This window comes from Astatotilapia calliptera, chromosome 9, assembly GCF_900246225.1.
Source record: "Astatotilapia calliptera chromosome 9, fAstCal1.2, whole genome shotgun sequence".
In the NCBI taxonomy this organism is placed as follows: domain Eukaryota; kingdom Metazoa; phylum Chordata; class Actinopteri; order Cichliformes; family Cichlidae; genus Astatotilapia; species Astatotilapia calliptera.
The window spans coordinates 5,619,451-5,639,683 of record NC_039310.1 but is presented as its reverse complement, the minus strand read 5'-3'; the positions used below and the strand labels follow the sequence as shown (position 1 = coordinate 5,639,683).

At 39.1% G+C, this 20,233-nt stretch overlaps 1 protein-coding gene across 1 annotated transcript; it reads right to left on the bottom strand.

The window, feature by feature from the left end:
- Nucleotides 1-1,556: 1,556 nt before the first annotated feature.
- Nucleotides 1,557-9,418, bottom strand: dtx3la (deltex E3 ubiquitin ligase 3L a). The gene is made up of 5 exons (XM_026179990.1): nucleotides 9,324-9,418; nucleotides 8,301-8,383; nucleotides 8,052-8,203; nucleotides 2,602-2,813; nucleotides 1,557-2,001 (listed from the first exon to the last, which is right to left on the bottom strand). Exons 2-5 carry the CDS (start codon nucleotides 8,380-8,382, stop codon nucleotides 1,935-1,937), a joined length of 513 nt encoding a protein of 170 aa, XP_026035775.1. The 5' UTR covers nucleotide 8,383; nucleotides 9,324-9,418; the 3' UTR covers nucleotides 1,557-1,934.
- Nucleotides 9,419-20,233: the final 10,815 nt, after the last annotated feature.

Genomic DNA, 20,233 nt, shown 5'->3' with positions numbered 1-20,233 from the left:
GCTGTTTTTCTGCCAAGGGGACAGGACGACTGATCCGTGTTAAGGACAGAATGAATGGGGCCATGTATCGTGAGATTTTGAGTCAAAACCTCCTTCCATCAGTGAGAACTTTGAAGATGAAACGAGGCTGGGTCTTCCAACATGACAATGATCCAAAACACACCGCCCGGGCAACAAAGGAGTGGCTCCGTAAGAAGCATTTGAAAGTCCTGGAGTGGCCTAGCCAGTCTCCAGACCTCAACCCCATAGAAAATCTGTGGCGGGAGTTGAAAGTCCGTGTTGCTCGGCGACAGCCCCAAAACATCACTGCTCTCGAGAAGATCTGCATGGAGGAATGGGCCAAAATACCAGCTACTGTGTGTGCAAACCTGGTAAAGACCTATAGTAAACGTTTGACCTCTGTTATTGCCAACAAAGGTTATGTTACAAAGTATTGAGTTGTATTTTTGTTATTGACCAAATACTTATTTTCCACCCTGATTTACGAATAAATTCTTTAAAAATCCTACCATGTGGATTCATGGATTTTTTTTCACATGGATTTTTTTTCACATTCTGTCTCTCACAGTTGAAGTGTACCTCTGGTGCAAATTACTGACCTCTGTCATCATTTTAGGTGGGGGAACTTGCACAATCGGTGGCTGACTAAATACTTTTTTGCCCCACTGTAGCTGTCAAACAAAACCCAAACAGGCCTGATCCGCCACAATATGAAACAGGGAAGTACCGCCGTGTAATCCATTTATTTCAACAAAGTAACTGTATTCTAAATACCACCTTTATAAACGGTAACTGTAACGGAATACAGTTACTCATATTTTGTATTTTAAATACGTAACGGCGGTACATGTATTCCGTTACTCCCCAACACTGTTAATGGGTCAAGTAGTTCTGTCTTACTTCTTGGTCTTATTCAGTTTGGGTTCTTCAAAGCAGTTGAAGACTAAGCCAGTTTGACATAGTTTCCTCTGAGTAGGTGATGCTGAGATGTGTCTGTTGCTTAAACTACTTGATGTGGGTTCTAATTTGAGCTCTTTGTGCCTGATTAATGTGATTGGGCTTCTTCACTTTGTCTTCCTTTCCAGGTGACATCTACATGAAAGGCACTGGATTTTAAATTGTGTTTTTATGGGTTTTCTGATTGCACTAGAAGAAACCATTTACATTTCTTTAAATATTTGGAATTAAATTGCCCCTTTCTTTTCTTGCTGTCTTATTGTAAACTCTTCTGCAATAACTTTTAGTAAGATAGCTTTTAGTTGAGGAGGAAGCGTCTGTGATCCACGAATTTTAAGACTATCTCAGTCTTGCACTGGAGAGGGAGAGATACAGTGTGTGTGTGTGTGTGTGTGTGTGTGTGTGTGTGTGTGTTTGTGCATATATGTGTGTGTGTGTGCCTCAGGTCTCTCCAATAACCAGCACAATCTTTGAAGAAAGACTTAAACAAGTTTCAAGACTCTCCAAAATCTGTGCAGGTCTTTGAGGAGAGTCTGGACATTTGTTGCTGGCTACAAATTCAAATGGAAGCATACTGCTTTAAGAGCAATGACAGCCTCTTGAATATCAACATCTGTGCTATTTTTAATTGACAACAACACAATACATAACTTACAAGTATGCATAAGAAAGAAAATATATAAAATAATTAATCTATTATTTTTTTCCATTCTACTTAAATCTTTACACTAATAGCCAGGGGGCATAAGCAGGGCTTAATTTTACATATAGTTCTGCGTATAACTTATCTATTACATGTAAATTGGTGGTTGCGTAGTGGGCGAATATTACTGGCATGCAGACAGGACTAAACCACCAAACTATTCCGTACACAATCTGCTTTTCATCCTAAACTGCAACCACCTTTTCTTCTTAATTCTGCTACAGGAAAAAGAAAAAATGTAGCTTTATCCATCTATTAACCAGTATGTCTTATGTTATTTAATGCCATTATTGTTCAGTAGCTTTTTCATAGTCTTCAGGTAGTCAGCATCTGGGCCATCACTGAAAGAATACAGATTAGAAATTAAAAAATTTAATTAAAAAATAATTGTCATCACACACACACACACACTCCCATGTAGATGTAAAGACAGAAAATTGGGACTAAATAATATATTTAAAGCTACCTATTAAATCAGTAACTTTAACAGTAGTGTTCTTTCAGTGATCTAATTTTATGAGTTCAGTTCAATTCAGTTTTATTTATACAGCACCAAATCACAACAACAGTCGCCTCAAGGTGCTTTATATTGTAAGGTACAATAATACATACAGAGAAAAACCCGACAATCATATGACCCCCTATGAGCAAGCACTTTGGCGACAGTGGGAAGAATAAAACTCCCTTTTAACAGGATGAAACCTCCAGCAGAACCAGGCTGAGGAAGGAGTGGTCATCTGCCATCTGTCTAGACATTTCAGTTTCTAACACACAATTGTAAATGTGTTTGTGTTTGTTTGTTTGCTTGCTTGCTCATTTTACTTCAAGTCAAGTCAGTTTATTTCTAAGCACATTTAAAATCAAGGCTTAACCAAAGTGCTGCACAATTAAAAGGGATAAGCATTAGGCCTTTCAAACCAAGTCTGCTATAGTATACTCACAATATGTTTCCACCTTCTGACTGTATTTTTAGTGGAATGGAACTTGTAGTGATCACGTCCTCTCCATCTCCATTTGTGGTTATTCTAAACAGAAGCTTCTGATTGAATGCCTTTTCCAGCAGAGCAAGAACCTTCTTGCCTTCAAGGTTGTCGGGCAGGTAAGCACAGAGTACTTCCCCAGCATAATGCTGGCCAGGGTGAGGGTGCATCTCCTATAGGAAGATATGTTTAGTGCATAAATAGACATTCATTAAACCATGTGCTTAAGTCTAACCACACTGTACTTAAGTCATCATATTTTAAAGAGTTAATTAAATATATAAAACTGTAATTAATAACTATTAACAAAACTATTTAGATTTTTGTTTAGTACTTTGCTTATTCTTTATTAAAAATATTTTTAGCCTAAGCAAGAGTTCTGAGGTTTTATTTAATAGCAGGCTATAAAGCCCACAGGTAAAATATGCACATTAACTAAGGCGAGATTTTAATTTAATTTAAAAATAGACTCTGACTTGATTGACTCAGAGGAATTCTGTTTCCCCATTCCAGAACACCCGATCAGGTTAAGTTCAGCAAATTGTGAGTACGTTCACCCTGAGCTAAGCGTGTGCACTCTTTCATCATCACAGAACAAATTCTGATATATGTATTGACACCATGTCTACTGTGGTGATTTATCCAACTCACATTTTTGTTAGATAAAGTCGGAATGCTAATTTTGAATGTAATTATCTAGCTGTAACCTGAGAGAGGCAAAAACGAAAAAAGGAAAAGAAAAAAATGAAGAGAAAAATTGTTCATATTAAGCAGTTTACTGATGGACCTGTGATATTAGTTATCTAGACAGCAACACACTGCAGAGTGGTCAAGTGTGTTTTTTTTTATTTTGGTTTGGTTTTCTTTTGCTTTTCTGGTGGTTGCTAAATCAGTTGTTAGCTAAATCTATTTCCTGTTACACCTCAGAAATACCAGAAAACCCCTGCCAAGTCCTCAAAAAAAAAAAAAATATTGGGAGATACAAAATTAAGATTAACTTAATGATAGGATGAATGATAGGAAGAGTATACAGAAACTTTACCACATGATTTATCAGAGGAACGGGGTCACTAGTATATTGATAAAATGACTGTTGATAGTAGTAGAATGTGCACAGTTTACCCAAGACTCAGTCAAATGTTGCAAAATTGATCAAATTGTGCTCCTCAAAGCCCCCCAAAATACTTAAAAGCTACTCAAGAGTTTAAATATCCTTCTGGAGATTCCTTACTTGTGGTTCCTAGAGTATTTAAAACTAAAATGGGAGACCTTCCGCTTTCAGACGCCTCTTCTGTGGAACCAGTTCCCAGTTTAGATTTGGGAGACAGATGCACTCAGCTGCATTGTGGAGAGCACACTGACTACCTGCATCACTGCATGGTACGACAGCACTACTGCTATGGACCACAAACGCCTGCATAGAGTGATAACAACTGCGGAGAAGATCACCAGGACCCTGCTGCCCTCTCTGAAGAGCATCTACCATCGCCAAGTGCAGAGGAGAGCTGCCTCCATCCTCAAAGACCCCACACACCCACAACACAAACTGTTCACACTTCTGCCCTCAGGAGAAAGGTTTAGAAGTGTGAAATCCAGAACATCTCAACTCAACAACTCCTTCTTCCCCACTGCTATCAGAGTCTTGAACAGCTGATCTATTTTAACAGTAATAATAATTTTAGCACATCAGGTCATCTCACATATCAAACCAGCAGATTAAGCTCATAGCTCTTTTGCACATAAATCTATTTAATACTCTAAATTTTTTTGTCTCCATTTATTTATTCATGCTATTTGTATTTATCTATTTATAATGGGGCAGAATGACAAAAGCGAAGCTGCCATATCACGCCATCGGCCCCTCTGACCATCACCAGTAGGCGGTAGATGAAGTGTCTTGCCCAAGGACACAACGACCAAGACAGACAGAGCTAGGGATCAAACCGGCAACCTTCCGGTTACAAGATGAGCTTCCCAACCCCCCTGAACCACGGTATATATGCACAGGAAATTCAAAAGTGTTAAATGTTTTGGTGTTAGTAGTTTTCTTGCAAAAGTAGAGTTAATTTTACTCTATGTAGAGTCACATTCTTTTAATGTAACTCTGAGGTGTAAAATGATAATAGTTAAAATCGAGTGTTAAAAATGAGCGTTTCTATGTCAAATCTGGAGGTGTTACAATGGAAACATTAACTCTTGATCTTTTAACTCTGAACTCCTACAGGGGCTATGACACCAATAGAGTAAATTCACTAGGGATGGGGTTTCCGGCTCTTTTTAGAGATCCGGCTCTTTCGGTTTGGCTCACTAAAAAGAACCGGCTCTTTCGGCTCCGAACCGGCTCTTCAGGTTGTTTTGTTGCTTTAATTAATTTATTATTAACAATAGTATAAAATTATGCACAAAAGGAATTACCAACGTAAAAAAAAGTGGTTTTATTTATATATGTTTATATATAAATATATGCGGTGGCCCCTAGAGACAAAACACGTACAAACTCCAAAACACATTTCTAGCATGAACTGAACTTCCAAAGCAGAGCTACTAGATCACTTAAATTACACAATTGAAAGCATATGTGTATTGTTTGTGTATTTATACACAAGCACTCATATATATTCAAATAATTAAAAAAAAATTCATTTACCTGTTACTACCACACACCAAATCCGGTCGTTTGTACTTGCTGGCTTGTGTAGCCACTAGGTAACAAAAGCTCAACACTGCGCCTAGCATCCTCTCTCTAGGGGCCACCGTAAATATACTTTTATTTATTTACTCCACATAAAATGTAATAAATAAATCATATAATACAAAAATCTGATATTCACATTTCAACTTTTAACTATTTAAATTTTCAGCTTTTTCCTTTTACAAATTTAAAGTGAAACAACACAAAACACTGCAAACCACAACACAATTAAATATAAATTATAATATGAAAACAAAAAGAAGATGCATATTCTCTGTCATATGGTCCTATACCTTTCTAATGTGACGTTGTTGTCCCTGGCTCTCTTTCTCTCTCTCTCCCTCTGGCTCTGTTCCTGTGCTACTGAGTGTAACTACCGCCCCTCCCCCCTCTGCCCAGCATAAAGCACAAGGCTCGCGTGCAGAGTGAAGCGGAAAAAAAGTGCGAGAGAGAGGGTGAGAGAAAGGAAAAAAAAAACCACACGTGGCAGCTCGCGATAAGGAGCCGGCTCGCGTCGTTCACGTCAAAGAGTCGGCTCTAAGAGCCATTTCGTTCGCGAACGACCCATCACTAAAATTCACAGACTCCGCCCCCAGCACCATAGGCTCCAATCGAAGCTGAAGTGAAGCCGTTTCAGAACATTGCTCTACATATTTGAGTTGTTTGCCAAGTCATTTTTTCAAAGACTGTTTCAATTATTATTATTAGCTTTTACTTCTGTGGCTCTTTGGAGTTGAGACAAAGCTGTGTGAAAGGCATTAGCCATGTTGCTCGGTGATAGCATAATATTCTGTTTTAGCTAGCTGAAAGGTATTGTTTGCAGGCAAATACCACAGCCTTGAAAAAAAGCTTGCATGTGAATTTTCAGTCACATTTTTGGTCAAACACACCTAAAACAATGTCTAGAATGTGAAATGTTGGTATAATGGTGCTACTTGAAGCCTGAAAATGATCTCCCATAAAAAAAAAAACGAGCAGACAGCAGTAGCAGATGTCCTGACTGGGTTCTACGTTAGCATTTAAATCTCTCCAGAGTTTTGTGCACACGGTTTAGGTAAAAATGAAAAAGGTTGAGGTTTTACATTTAGTTCAGTATTACCTGTTGCCTGTGTCCTTGTCTTTTGGGAAAATACTTTACACAAGTAATGGCTCAAAAAGGGTTCTTTTTTTTTTTACTGTGCTGCAATTGATTACCGGATTATTTGTGCCATTAATTAGTGTCAACTAATTTTTATTCAATCTCCACATAGGATATGTGAAGATGGAATATGGGGGAGAGCAGAAGTGCGTTGAAGGTCCACAAAGTGATGAATGAAGGACATGCATATTGTATTGAAGAAATAAGTGATGAGAATGCTGTTATTTGCATTTACCAGCTCACCTATGTCAGACCTTTTGATAAACAAAATTCTAATGAAAGTGAGAACATGTATACTGTTACATCTTTCAGAAAATGTTTTGAAATTGTGGTGCACAGTTCAGAATAAATGTTTTTCAAAAACCATTGCGTCTTTTTAGTAAATGTTTATTTCCAAAAGAAATTTCTAGAAGTTCAGAACAGGAAAATTCCTGCTTTTTAGAATTAATCAGAAGATAACTCTTACGTAGTTAAACTAAAATACTCTTTGAGAGTTAATATATAAACACTTAACACCTAGTTAGCATTAGTAAGTATTAAATTATCAACTCCAGACAGATTTGGTGTTTAACACTTAATCAGAGTTAACGTACCAACTCTCCAAAAAGAGTTAAATTAACACTCTCTGATGTGGACCCATATAGTATAGACACTTTAATAGTGTTGAAATCAAATCTGACAGTGTTAATTTGGACATGCTGGATTTGCAGTGTGCATTTAGTGAGTGTTGTTTACAAATCAAAGTATGTGCTGCTCCTTTTTTTTTCTGTTTTCGTTTTCTATTTCCATCTACCGTGACTCACTAACCTGACCAACCAGTTCACCAGTTTCTTTCTGATAAGAATGCGGTGTATATGCTCTTACTCTAGTTCAAATAAAAGAATAGTTAGTGTTTCTCTTTCTTTTTGAACAATATTTAAAAAATATCTTTTGAACCGTCAATTTAGGGTTGTGCCACATAGTCTTCTTATGTTTAATGTGCTGTACATCTGCGGTCCCCAACCCCTGGGCCTCAGACCAGTACTGGTCCGTGAGTCATTTGGTACCGGGCCGCGAGAGTTGAGGCTCATGTGTGATTTTCAGGGTTTTTATCGGTTTTCAGCGTTATTTCGTTATCATTTTTATCGTTAACTCGGTTTTCCTGGGTCTTTTCACGCATGTTATGAATAAATCTTCTTTTTTTCGGTACTGGTACTAGTTTTATTTTGTTGTGTTTATCCGCGACACCTTAAAGGCCAGTCCGTGAAAATATTGTCGGGCATAAACCGGTCCATGGTGCAAAAAAGGTTGGGGACGTTGTGTTTTTTATCATTTTAAACAATGTTATTGACCTAGTGAGAGAGTTAATCAGAAGTGTTTGACTGTTTCTTTTTTTTATTATTATTGTTATTATTATTATTATTATTAATAATATTAATAATATAATTGACTTTAGCATACAGACTGAAGAAGCCTGGAGTGAAATTACCAACCTTGAAAGTAGTGGATGCCTTGCTCAACCTCATTAGCTATTTCAAATATTAGGTATTAGTACATATTAGCTATACCACATATAGTTGTCAGCAGATCCACTAAGCTCACCGTCTGTTTTCCTTCCAGGAATGAGAAGTTAATCTTCAGGGTATTATCATTAGGAAATCCAGCTAGGCCTCTGTTGATAACTTCCCAGGTCATTTTACCATCTGGTTGGCACCCACTTAGTGTACTGAACTTCCCATTTGCCTGTTCAGTAGCTGGACAGACAGAAGCAGATTTTCAGTGGAATTATCTACTAGTAAATAAGAAATTGTACCAGGCATTCAGAAATAGGTGTGTGTATTTTTGAAGGACCTTGTTCAACCAGCGATGGAGGACCCTGTCCATCGAGATAACGATTACAGTAAAGCTTGTCACTGCTCTGGTTAGAACCCATACTGTAAAGACAAGGGAAACAGTATGAATTAGCACTTTATCTAGAATAAATCGCGATGTTGGTAAATGTCTTATAAGAAAAAGGTTTTACCGTTCAAAAAAAATCAAGACAATTGTAAAACTGAAACAAATGAACAATGGAGTTCCAAGAGGAAGAGAGATTTTTATACATAGTTTAAGATTTGTGTTTAAATTTACTATCATGCTTAAATTCATTTTATAGATCTTCATTACTCGTCATAACCGCAGCTAGCTGTAGATGATGGACTGTGTATTCTTGCAGATGTCCACTCACACAAGAGGATTTCTGTAGACTGATTAGCACAGTTTGATGGTGTGTCAAGGCTGTAAATCACAAAACCCTCTAAAAACATTGAGCTCACAGGACATGCTTAGAGTCCCCTGAATAAAGGTGTGAATGGTTGTGAAATGGCTGTGTACAAATGTCTAAATTTGATGGCAGAAGATACATCCTTAACACATCGTATGTCGCTGCTTATTAGGGAAAAGTATTTTATGGCCCTCAAACACAAGAACTTCCTCTCATGTACTTCGAGTCCTAAAAAAACCAAAAGATTTGATAGCTGGCTTGTAACTTCAAATAAACATTTAAATGTGTCCGATGTTATTTTTAAATAATCTTTTATACTGCCATATACACCACATTGACTAGGTATATCTGAGTAGAGCAGGTGAACCTACCGAGTGCTGAAAATAAAGTTTGTACGTTTAGCCAGTCATAATGTCTTTGGTTTTGCTGCCTAGCATTTTGCCTGTTCTGTTCTTCAATCAGCTTGTTTTAATTCAGAACAAAAAGAAAATGTTTACAACACAACACAACATACATTAGTGGGTGAGTTCAAACTGACTAATAACTTAAAATTCCAATGATTACAGTAAATGTTAATTATTGATGAGTGCTATTCATACTCTTCTCAGTACCTGCTGAAAGGCTGTTATCCACACTGCAGAAAATTTTCTTGGTTTCTCCTGTCGTAACTAAAAGATCTTGGAGCTCCAGGCATTCGTTAGCTCATGAGGATATGAAAAGTGCACCAAATCAAAGACAGAAACAAGGGAAAAATAAGGTGGGTGTGTCCAGTTAATGGGTTGTGGTTTAAGGGCTGAATGATCTGCTCAACTGGTCTAGCAAGTTTGGTAATCATGGTAGTGTGTGTGTGTGTGTGTGTGTGTGTGTGTGTGTGTGTGTGTGTGTGTGTGTGTCGGTGTGTGTGGCAGAAGCAAGCAAGAAAAACAGTTTCACAGTAGTTTTATGTATGATCATAAGGATAACAATTTATTTGTGTTGTCTTTTATATTTTTATATATTTCATTGAATACAACCCCAATTCCAAAAATGTTTGGATGTTTTTTTTAAACACTTTAAAATAGAGCACCCACAATTGTCATTGTAAATGTACGGCACAATTGTGGGTGCTCCACACCAACTGTGTAGAAATAAAATATAAATAGTACAACAGCAGGAATAAATAAACATGAGAGATATATACAATTAAGAGGAATATATAAAAAACAACAGAAAAGGCAAACATTAGAGAACAGGCAGTTAAAAAGACTTGGTCAGAATAGAGTCCACATATAAGTAGTCTGAGGGATGAGGGTTATTTAGATCATGGCTCAGATTGGTGGGTGTGTCGTGAAATCAACAAGTCATGAACAGCTGTCATGGCTACTGAGGGGGAGTGAACTGTAGTGCTGGACTCAAAGAAGTCAATGTTTAGTGTGTTTATTTACATTGATTCACCAACAAAGTTATACCCAATGCATTAGAGGAAAATAGTTTCGACTTGATCCAGGGAATCCAAATACCTGGTTATCCAACAACAGAACACTCTCAAAACTCAGGGCGACTCATCACAGTCCAGGAAAGGGAATCCAGGGAAACTCTTTGCAGAGGGAAACACCAGGGTTTCACTAACTGTAGTTCAACACTACAGCAAAGAATGACAGCCAGTCACTACCTTAACTCGTGGCAGTTATGGGATCATTGGTGACAGGTGGGTGATGTGTTTCAAGCTAGAGTCCCACCCTCGCGCATAGACAACAACAACAACACAGACAGAGAAGAGAAGAGAAAAAACAAAGACAGAGAGACAGATAAAGTCAGTCGGAGAGGCCTTAGGGACCGTGATAGTCATTCATGCATGTGCCACGGTGTTTTAAGTTTAGCTTTAGCTACAGAAAGCAGTTGTTCAGTTTGGTAACTTGTATTCACATTTCTTCCAGAGAAGTGGAGGTGGCCATTAAATGTAAAATAACCGTTATAACACAGTGTTGTTATATTTAATTCGTCAACATTTAAACAGCAATGTTAATAGTCGGTTTATTTTTTATGTTTTTTTGCATATCAGAAAAGCACCGCAGCAATTTCCTAATGTTGTAAACCTGCTCAACATTTGGCAATAAACCCCTTTCTGATTCTGATTCTGAAAATGGCATTTCAATTCACACAGATCAGCTTATTGATCTAGGTATTGACCTATATCAAATTATCTTTTGATGCATAATTAGAAATGTTAGTTTGTACCGACGTAGAAATAAAACTTTAAGAAAAAAAAAGTTAAACACAGTAATAAAGAGTAAAAATCTTGATCATCTTAAATAACTGCAACAACATAGGAGTAAAGAGGGCAAGCAGTTTGGCTTAACAAATGTGTGCCCTGCCTCCTATATGTGAGGAAGGTAAAAACCCAAAGGACAAAAGACACACTTCTTGATAAGAATGTAAAACATATTCTTTTAGCGTGTGCCAAAAGCTTTCTTTGTCCTTTGTCCCACAGATGTATTTTAGAGATATCCTTGAACATGGTTTACTCAGACTGAGTTGCAGGTCTGGGTTCCAGGCAAGAGGAAAGAAAAGATGGTGGTAAGTGGACTGGTTCTTATGTAGTGCTTTTCTATTCTAACTGCGCACTCAAAGTACTTTAATGCAACTTGTGCCATTTGTCCAGGCAAACAAACACTTTCTTCTATGCTTTGTTTAATGAGTAGGTGCTGTCTGTCTAACATTTACACATATTCACATTTCAGTGGGTGCACGGATGAGAAACTTGGAGTTAATATCTTGCCCAAGGATATTTGGCATGCAGACTGGAGCAGCTAGGGATTAAACCACCAACATTAGTAGGTGACCTGCTCTATCTATTCAGCTACAGCCACCCCAAGATAAGGAGTCAAAAATTAGTGAAATGAGAAAACCCTGTGGACTTTGCCTTTTCCTGCTCCTTACATGTAATGATTGCCCCACTGATTGCCTATATAGTCATGACAAATAACTCTTTAAGAATAAAGCCTTTGTTTAAATTTTGGAATTTTTCCTGATCTCCTGCCTAAAGTCTTTGGTGCCAAACAGAAATTTTATTGAGGGTAGCACTTAATAAAAAAGTCTCATGCTTAACAAATAATTAGAAACAGATGAGTATTTGCATTCATTTCTCCAATCATTCTCCATTTGTGGAGAGATAATGCTTTTAGAAAAGGGCTGAAAACTCTCAGTACCGCAGAGGTACAATACTTACTAAAGCCAAGTTTGCTCAGCAAGATAAAGGCTTTCTCTTGGGGTTTGTTCAGCTCAACATTTGGATCAGTTAGACTCAGGTGTGATGTCCAGTATGTCCCTTTATCTGCTTTGTTTTGTTTGTGTTATTGACTTGTCAGTTTTGATCAGGCTGTGAGAAGTTTATCTATTACATGGCAACATTTACCACTGTGACTAAAAAAAGTTTTTATTTTTTGAGCCATTCATAGTTTGACTTTCTGACACTTTGTGCATCACTTTCGTGCTGCATAATCCAAGTGTGCTTGAGCTTTAGGCCAGAACCTGAAGGCTGGACGTTTACTTTCAGAATTGGCTGCTAGAGACCAGAAGTCCTGGTTCCATCCTGCTTTGATACAGCAAGTCATCCATGACCAGTCAAGTAAACCCAGATCATCATATTACTGCAACCATTTGTGTTGGTATGATGTTCTTTTTATAAAATGTTATCTTAGTTTTATGCCAGATGTAATGAGAGTCAACCCTTCCAACAAGTTCAGCTTTTGTCTTGTCAGTCCACAGAATGTTTTCCTTGGATCATCAGGTATGAAATCACCACCTACTGACCAATCAATTTTCCAAAAATGATGTCACCATTCCTTGAAAAACCCTCAGGCCTCTGCAGGGAAAGTAGGAAGGGTTGTTTTTTAATAGAGTCTAGTATTAGCAGTGTAGCAGTGTAAAAGGCATATGCAGATTAAAATGAACTATTAGAAAATTTTATACACTTTCTTAATCACCAAATTAATCCTGTCAAGCTTCTGGGTCGGTTCGACCCAGCATTTTGAGTTTATTATGTTTTAGTTTATCTCTTGAATGATCGTCGTGTTACCTTTGTGATTTGTTGGTTACTATTTAAGTTCCATCTTTCTGTTACTCGTGGTTAAGGATTTTTGCCCTTATGTTTTGTGTGAGTTTAGTTCTGTGTCCTGTCTGCGTCTTCGTGTAGTGATCGCTTGTTTCCTGTTTTATTGTGAAGGTCTGTCTCATGTGAGTGTGTTCAGTTTTACCTCTCGTCTCGTCGATTATTCCTAGCTGTGTCCACCACCTGTGTGTAATTCCCCTGTGTTTCTCTGTGTGTATTTAAGTCGTGTCCTCTGTCATTGTAGTTGCTGGTCCGTCTGTGTATCCACCATGTTTCATCCGTGTGTTCTCCCTGCTGTCCGTCGTCATTCTCCGCTGCTCATCCTCCTTCATGTTCATGTCCTGGTTTGTGTTCACTAGCTTAGTTGTTCTCAGTTTAGATAGCCTTCTGTTCCGTTTGCTGTTTGTCTATTTTTATTTTTGTGTTCAATAAACCACCTCACCTTCACGAGTGCCTGCGACTGGATCCTCCTTCAATATTTCCACACGGCTCACTCTACTCACCGTGACAAATCCATGTCCATTCTTTTGACAGTGGAATGCATAGTTTGTGTTTCGTTCTGTGGTTTCAGTAAGGTAGACATAGGCTGCACATATGAGTGCACATAATGTACATAAATAATTATGTATTTAAAAAGTTACCTGGAAAACCAAAATCCTGCTTTGTAGTACAGGCCTTTGGTCTGCACTCTTGTGTAAATGATGCTAACTAAATCTCTGAAGATTCCCTCACTTTTTCACTTAAAGTGTACATGTTTTAATGCTAACTTCACCCTGCTTAAAAAACTGTGATAGAATCAACAATGCCTATGAAGATGGATTTAGGAAGTACACATTTAAATAACATGTTTAACGCTTTCTTGTGCAGGTACAGAATATAAAACAAGGACAGCAAAACTAAAAAGCAGTTCCTCTGGGCTGCAACAATGAGTTTTGTGTTTAAAAAAAAAAGAAAAGAAACAAGGATATGCTGTCCACTTTCACTCCCAGTATCTTAAGCAGTATATTGTTGCTAACTAGCTGAATTTAAAAACAGGAGAATCCATCTATTAGCTGTAATTTTGTGGTTTGTAAAGCACTTAACGAATGAGGACAATGTAGAGGAGAGTATACTTTTATCAGCCTTTGTGTTTTGCATTTGCTTTGTACAAGTCCCTTCTCAAAACTTACAGCAGACTCATTGGATTACTGTGATTGGCTAGAGTACCACAACATATCCGTGTCACTTCCAGAGGTTACCACCCGTTAAACACTCAAAATTGATATTAGACAATCAATTTTTTTCACATCACACGAGACGTGACGCAGCCTCAGAAAGCCCTAAAGTTAAGCATTCTTGAAAATCTGAAGGTTCCAGAACAACCTTGGTCCTCTCAGAGACAGTTAAAACATATCTGCCTCTTCATTTGAAATCCTTTGTTGTTGTGACACAAAATCCAAGCTTGTTTTTAGTGACCTCAGAGACGCTGAAACAGAGAAAGACAATCCCGCTTAAGCTAAGAGGGCGAGAGAGGTTTAAAAAAAATAGGCTGGGGACAAGAGGGGGATCTCAGATGGGATCTCAGATGGGATAATTACCATGTGTCCCAAATCCTGCCTTACTCTCCCCTCTAATCCACACAGGAAGAGAAAACACAGAAAAGTCCAATTATGTTTTGAACTTGCCTTCCTTTTCTTCTCTCACCACCATTCTCTCCATATAGTGCTCACCATTAAAGGTGTAGTCAATCTGAATCAGTGCTAACTGTCATGGCTGTGTGAATATATTGTATATGTATTGTATTAAGTTATATTTTAATAGAGTAGTTAAAACTTTGTGAATTAAGCTGAACAAAATTATTTAAGGGGAGCATGGTGGCACAGTACATGGTGGGCCATTTATATGGATTCACCGTAATAACATGGGAATGGTTGGTGATATTAAAGTCCTGTTTGTGGCACATTAGTATATGTGAGGGGGCAAACTCCTCAAGATGGGTGGTGACCATGGTGGCCATTTAGAAGTTGGCCATCTTGGATACAACTTTTGGTTTTTCAATAGGAAGAGGGCCATGTGACACATCAAACTTATTGGTAACGTCACAAGAAAAACAATGGTGTGCTTGGTTTCAATGTAACTTTATTCTTTCATGAGTTATTTACAAGTTTCTGACCACTTATAAAATGTGTTCAATGTGCTGCCCATTGGGTTGGATTGTCAATGCAACCCTCTTCTCCCACTCTTCACACACTGATAGCAACACCGCAGGAGAAATACCAGCACAGGCATCCAGTATCCGTAGTTTCAGGTGCTGCACATCTCGTATCTTCACACCATAGACAATTGTCTTCAGATGACCCCAAAGATAAAAGTCTAAGGGGGTCAGATTGGGAGACCTTGGGGACCATTCAACTGGCCCACGACAACCAATCCACTTTCCAGGAGACTGTTCATCTAGGAATGCTCGGACCTGGCACCCATAATGTGGTGGTGCACCATCTTGCTGGAAAAACTCAGGGAACGTGCCAGCTTCAGTGCACAAAGAGGGAAACACATCATCATGTAGCAACAGTGTTGGGGAGTAACGGAATACATGTACCGCTGTTACGTATTTAAAATACAAAATATGAGTAACTGTATTCCGTTACAGTTACCGTTTAAAAACTTGGTATTTAGAATACAGTTACTTTGTTGAAATAAAGGGATTACACTGCGGTATTTTCCTGTTTCATATTGTGGCGGGTCAGGACTGTTCGGGTTTTGTTTGACAGCTATGTTCTGTTGTTCCAGGCGGCAGCGTTACGGTAGCCATGGTTACAGGGTGACGCGCGCTCCCTCTGTGACTGCGTGTTTCCTGGGAGAGAGAGCACCTTTTTGTTGTTGTTGTTGTGCTAAGCTAATAGGCAGAATGCTAAAGAATGTAGCCTCATGGGCAGTGTAGTCCGTGCTGCAGGGAGAATGGACCCGTTATGTGTCTGTGAGCGCGAGGGAGGGAGAAAAAGGAGAGTGGAAAAGTACGAGTTGCCGTTGAGAAACGGTAGCTGGAAGCATGTCAATATAATAATAACCACTGCAGCCAAGAAGAGAGCCTGACGAGCCCAGTTGTAGGTACGCTATTAAGACTCGACTGTACACAGTGTTCCTGTTTTCCTCCGAAACAATAACTTCCGTTGGAGCAGCCTTTCAACACCTCCCTCTGTCTCTCGCTAGCAAAGTTGACCCAGACAACAAAGTAAAGCTATTTTTTGGCTATGAGCCTGACACGGAACCCGACATATTAGCCAGAGGTCCCTTTACTACGGTTCGGAGCCGCGGACCTTCAGTAATAGTAATAAATCAGATTCATGTAGTTGTAAACAGCATGATAATATGTAGGATAAGCAGGATAAGTAATCCAAAGTATTCAGAATACGTTACTCTCATTGAGTAACGTAACGGAATCAGTTACAAAATACATTTTGGGGCATGTATTCTGTAATCTGTAGTGTAATACACTTTAAAAGTAACCTTCCCAACACTGTGTAGCAATTTCAAATATCCAGTGGCCTTGAGGCTTCCATTGATGAAGAATGGACCCACTATCATTGTTCCCCATATACCACACCAAACCATCACTTTTGTTGTTCCAACAGTCTTGGAGGGATCCATCCAATGTGGGTTAGTGTCAGACCAATAGTGGTGGTTTTCTGATCTGGGTCATCCTCGTTGAGATGCTGCAGTAGCTGGAGTTTGTAAGGCTGCCATTTGTGAGTAGCTAATATCCGCCGAAGGGATGCTCAACTAATGCCACTCTCCAGTGACATGCGGCGAGTGCTACGCTGTGGACAGCCACTGATGTTTCTTCATTAGTGACAGTTTTCTTGCGTCCACATCTTGGCAAATCCAACACTGAACCAGTGTCACAAAACTTAGCAAGCAGTTTGCTAACTGTAGCATGGGAGATGGGTGGTCTCGTAGGGTGTCTTGCATTGAAATCTGCTGCAATGACCCAGTTACTGCGTTCACCAGATATCAACACAATTTCGATCCGCTCCTAACGTGTTAACCTCTTCGACATGTCAATGGCTGTGAACAAAGAGAAACATGTAAATAACTCATGAAAGAATAAAGTTACATTGAAACCAAGCACACCATTGTTTTTCTTGTGACGTTACCAATAAGTTTGATGTGTCACATGGCCCTCTTCCTATTGAAAAACCAAAAGTTGTATCCTAGATGGCCGACTTCTAAATGGCCACCATGGTCACCACCCATCTTGAGGAGTTTGCCCCCTCACATATACTAATGTGCCACAAACAGGACTTTAATATCACCAACCATTCCCATGTTATTACGGTGTATCCATATAAATGGCCCACCCTGTAGTTAGCACCATTGCCTCACAGCAAGAAGTTCAACCCCACCATCTGTCTGGGGCCTTTCTGTGTGAAGTTTTCATGTTGTCCTCGTGTTTGCGTGGGTACTCCAGCTTCCTGACACAGTCTAAGGACATGCAGTTAGTGGGGGTTAGGTTAACTGGTGATCCCACTGGTGATTGCCCATAGATGTGAATGTGAATTGTTGTCTGTCTCTCTGTCCCTGCAACAGACTGGCTCTTGCTCTATGGTAGCTGGGATACACCCCATCTCGCCCATAACATGAACTGGATAAGCAGAAGAGAATGAACACAATTATTTTAGATATGATGCGATAAATGAGTGCATGTGTTAAATCCAGGAGATTGACAAGGAAAACCCACGGGAGTCAAACAGTCACTACAACACAACAACAGCAAACACAAGCTAACTGAGGGTTTGAATATACAAAAGATAATGAGCGAAAGGGAGATGGGAGAAGACACAAACATGGCTAAAACTAATCACAGAGGATAAAGGAAGTAAAACTAAACACAAGGGAAAAGGTGACAAAAGCAAACAAAATTAAACAGGAAGTAGCACAGCAGGAGCACATCTAACACAGAAACAAAGGTTTATTAGAGCCAAGTAACAATAACTAAGGTTATCTGCAACTAAATTTAAGAACTGAAAGTGCTGTCCATACTTCAGAGGGAAAAGATGTGTATCTCTGTGCATTTTCTTTGTGTATGTGTGTGGCTGTGCCTCAGTCCCTCTGGGACATTGTTATTAGGGGTGGAGGGTTTCCCCTCCCTGCTGCTCCCCACTGGTCATTGCTTTCAGGTGCTTTGTATTGTTTGAATGTGTTTTGTTACAGATGCAGCAGTTGTAGAGCAGCACACCTGTTTGTTTCATCCCAAGCCCCCCTCTCTCTTTCTTTCTTTTTCTTTTTCTTTACCTATACCTCCACTTTCTTCTTTCTTTACCAACCTGGCCTTCAACCCCTGTCCGCTCCAGCATATTATTCACACAGAATATGAATAAAAAAATTAATAAATAAAATAAAGAGATTAACAAGAGGAGCCTACAGAGAGTCTACAGTGCTCGTCTTGGGAAAGCAAATGTGTTTGGCACAACAAAGCCTTCAGACCATAATTCTGCTTGTTCCAACTGCCAGATAGGAAAGGGTTTAAAAAAATGAAAGTGAATGCAGACTCTAGAGTTACCCCAAGATTCCTGACAGACGACTTAACAAATGATGCAAGGGGGCCAATGGCTTTCATTACACTGGGCACAAATCTGTCCGGGGCAGAGACAAGGACTTCCATTTTATCTTCATTAAGTTGGAGAAAGTTGTTAACTATCCAACTTTTCATGGAGTCTAAGGACCTATTTAAGATCTGCAGCTTAGAAGTATCTTGGGGCTTAAAAGAGATATATAATTGAATATCATCTGCACAGTAGTGATAGCAAATGCCTTTAAAGATACTCAAAATGTGCTGAAGTGGGAGGAGGTATAACAGAAAAAATAAGTGGTAAGTGGACTGGTTCTTATATAGGGCTTTTCTACTCTATCTGAGCACTGCAATACAGAACCTTGTGTCACACCATAGCTGAGAGAAGAGGACGAGCCGCAGAAAAGTATAGTTCAGACAAATACAATGTGAGCCACTTCAAAGCAGATCCAGATACTCCCACCCCGTAGTTCAGCCTATCAAGCAAAACATGGTGGTCAACAGCATCGAAACAGAGGTAAGATTCAAGATTCAAGGTGTTTATTGTCATGTGTCACAAGAGAAAAGGCATTTCTTTGTGCAATTAAATTCTTTCTTTGCTGTCCACCCACAGATGCCGATTAATATATACAATAGAAATAGAGCATATAAATACAAATAGTACAAATAAATAGCCGAAGACAGAAAAGGAGACAAAATATGGAGATTTGAAACAGGTGTGTGCAAAAGAGCTATAGTTTAATATGCTGGCTTAATATGTAAGATGACCAGACGTGCAAAAAAAAATTATTATTACTGTTCAAAATGGGTCAGCTGTTCAAGAGTCTGCAGGCAGTGGGGAAGAAGGAGTTATTGAGTTGAGATGTTCTGGATTTCACACTTCTAAACCTTCGTCTCGAGGGCAGAAGTGTGAACAGTCCGTGTTGGGGGTGTGTGGGGTCTTTGAGGATGGAGGCAGCTCTCCTCTGGACTCTGCGATGGTAGATGCTCTGCGGAGAGGGCAGCAGAGTTCTGATGATCTTCTCCGCGGTTGTTATGGTAAATGGTAAATGGCCTGCATTTGTATAGCGCTTTTCTAGTCCATAGGACCCCAAAGCGCTTTACACTACATTCAGTCATCCACCCATTCACACACACATTCACACACTGGCGATGGCAAGCTACATTGTAGCCACAGCTGCCCTGGGGCGCACTGACAGAGGCGAGGCTGCCGGACACAGGCGCCACCGGGCCCTCTGACCACCACCAGTAGGCAAACACGGGGTTATCACCAGTGTTGGTCAAGTTACTTGAAAAAAGTAATCAGTAACTAATTACTGATTACTTCCTCCAAAAAGTAATCCCGTTACTTTACTGATTACTTATTTTCAAAAGTAATTAATTACTTAGTTACTTAGTTACTTTTTAAAAACACGATTTACAACCTGAAGAGGTGATAAAGCGATAGATCTTTCAGCCCAATTCTACTTTTTCTACATAATCCATCATACAAAATGTAATCAAATGGAAAAGTCTCTTTTTAAAACTTGTTTTATTAGTTTTAATCTTTTAACTTTATGCATCAAGCAAAAATTTTATTATATGCAACGTTCTCTGACTGGAAGAAATTTGTTTAATATTTAAACCTATTTTCTGCACATTCCAGCACATAAAATATTTTTTTTGTGTGTGTTTACACTCACTCTTTCAAATAGATGCAAGTAAAACACAGCAGAAAATATATAAAGTCAAAGACTAGCGGTCCTTTTGCTCTATTTTCACCTGTAAAGCAGGAGTGGGGTAGGCGGAGGTTTACCCTGGTGCAGGTGTGCCGCAGCGGTCAGTGGAAGAATCCGCGAGTTTCTCTGTGAGTTTCCCATTACGTTGTTGCGCACTCAGTGTTT

Coding starts and splice junctions, on each gene's coding strand:
- dtx3la (XM_026179990.1), bottom strand. CDS start 8,382: ATGGGTTCTAACCAGAGCAGTGACAAGCTTTACTGTAATCGTTATCTC. Junction 8,204..8,300: donor TCCATCGCTGGTTGAACAAG/GTCCTTCAAAAA, acceptor CTGTCTGTCCAG/CTACTGAACAGGCAAATGGG. Junction 2,814..8,051: donor TCCTGGAAGGAAAACAGACG/GTGAGCTTAGTG, acceptor ATCTTCCTATAG/GAGATGCACCCTCACCCTGG.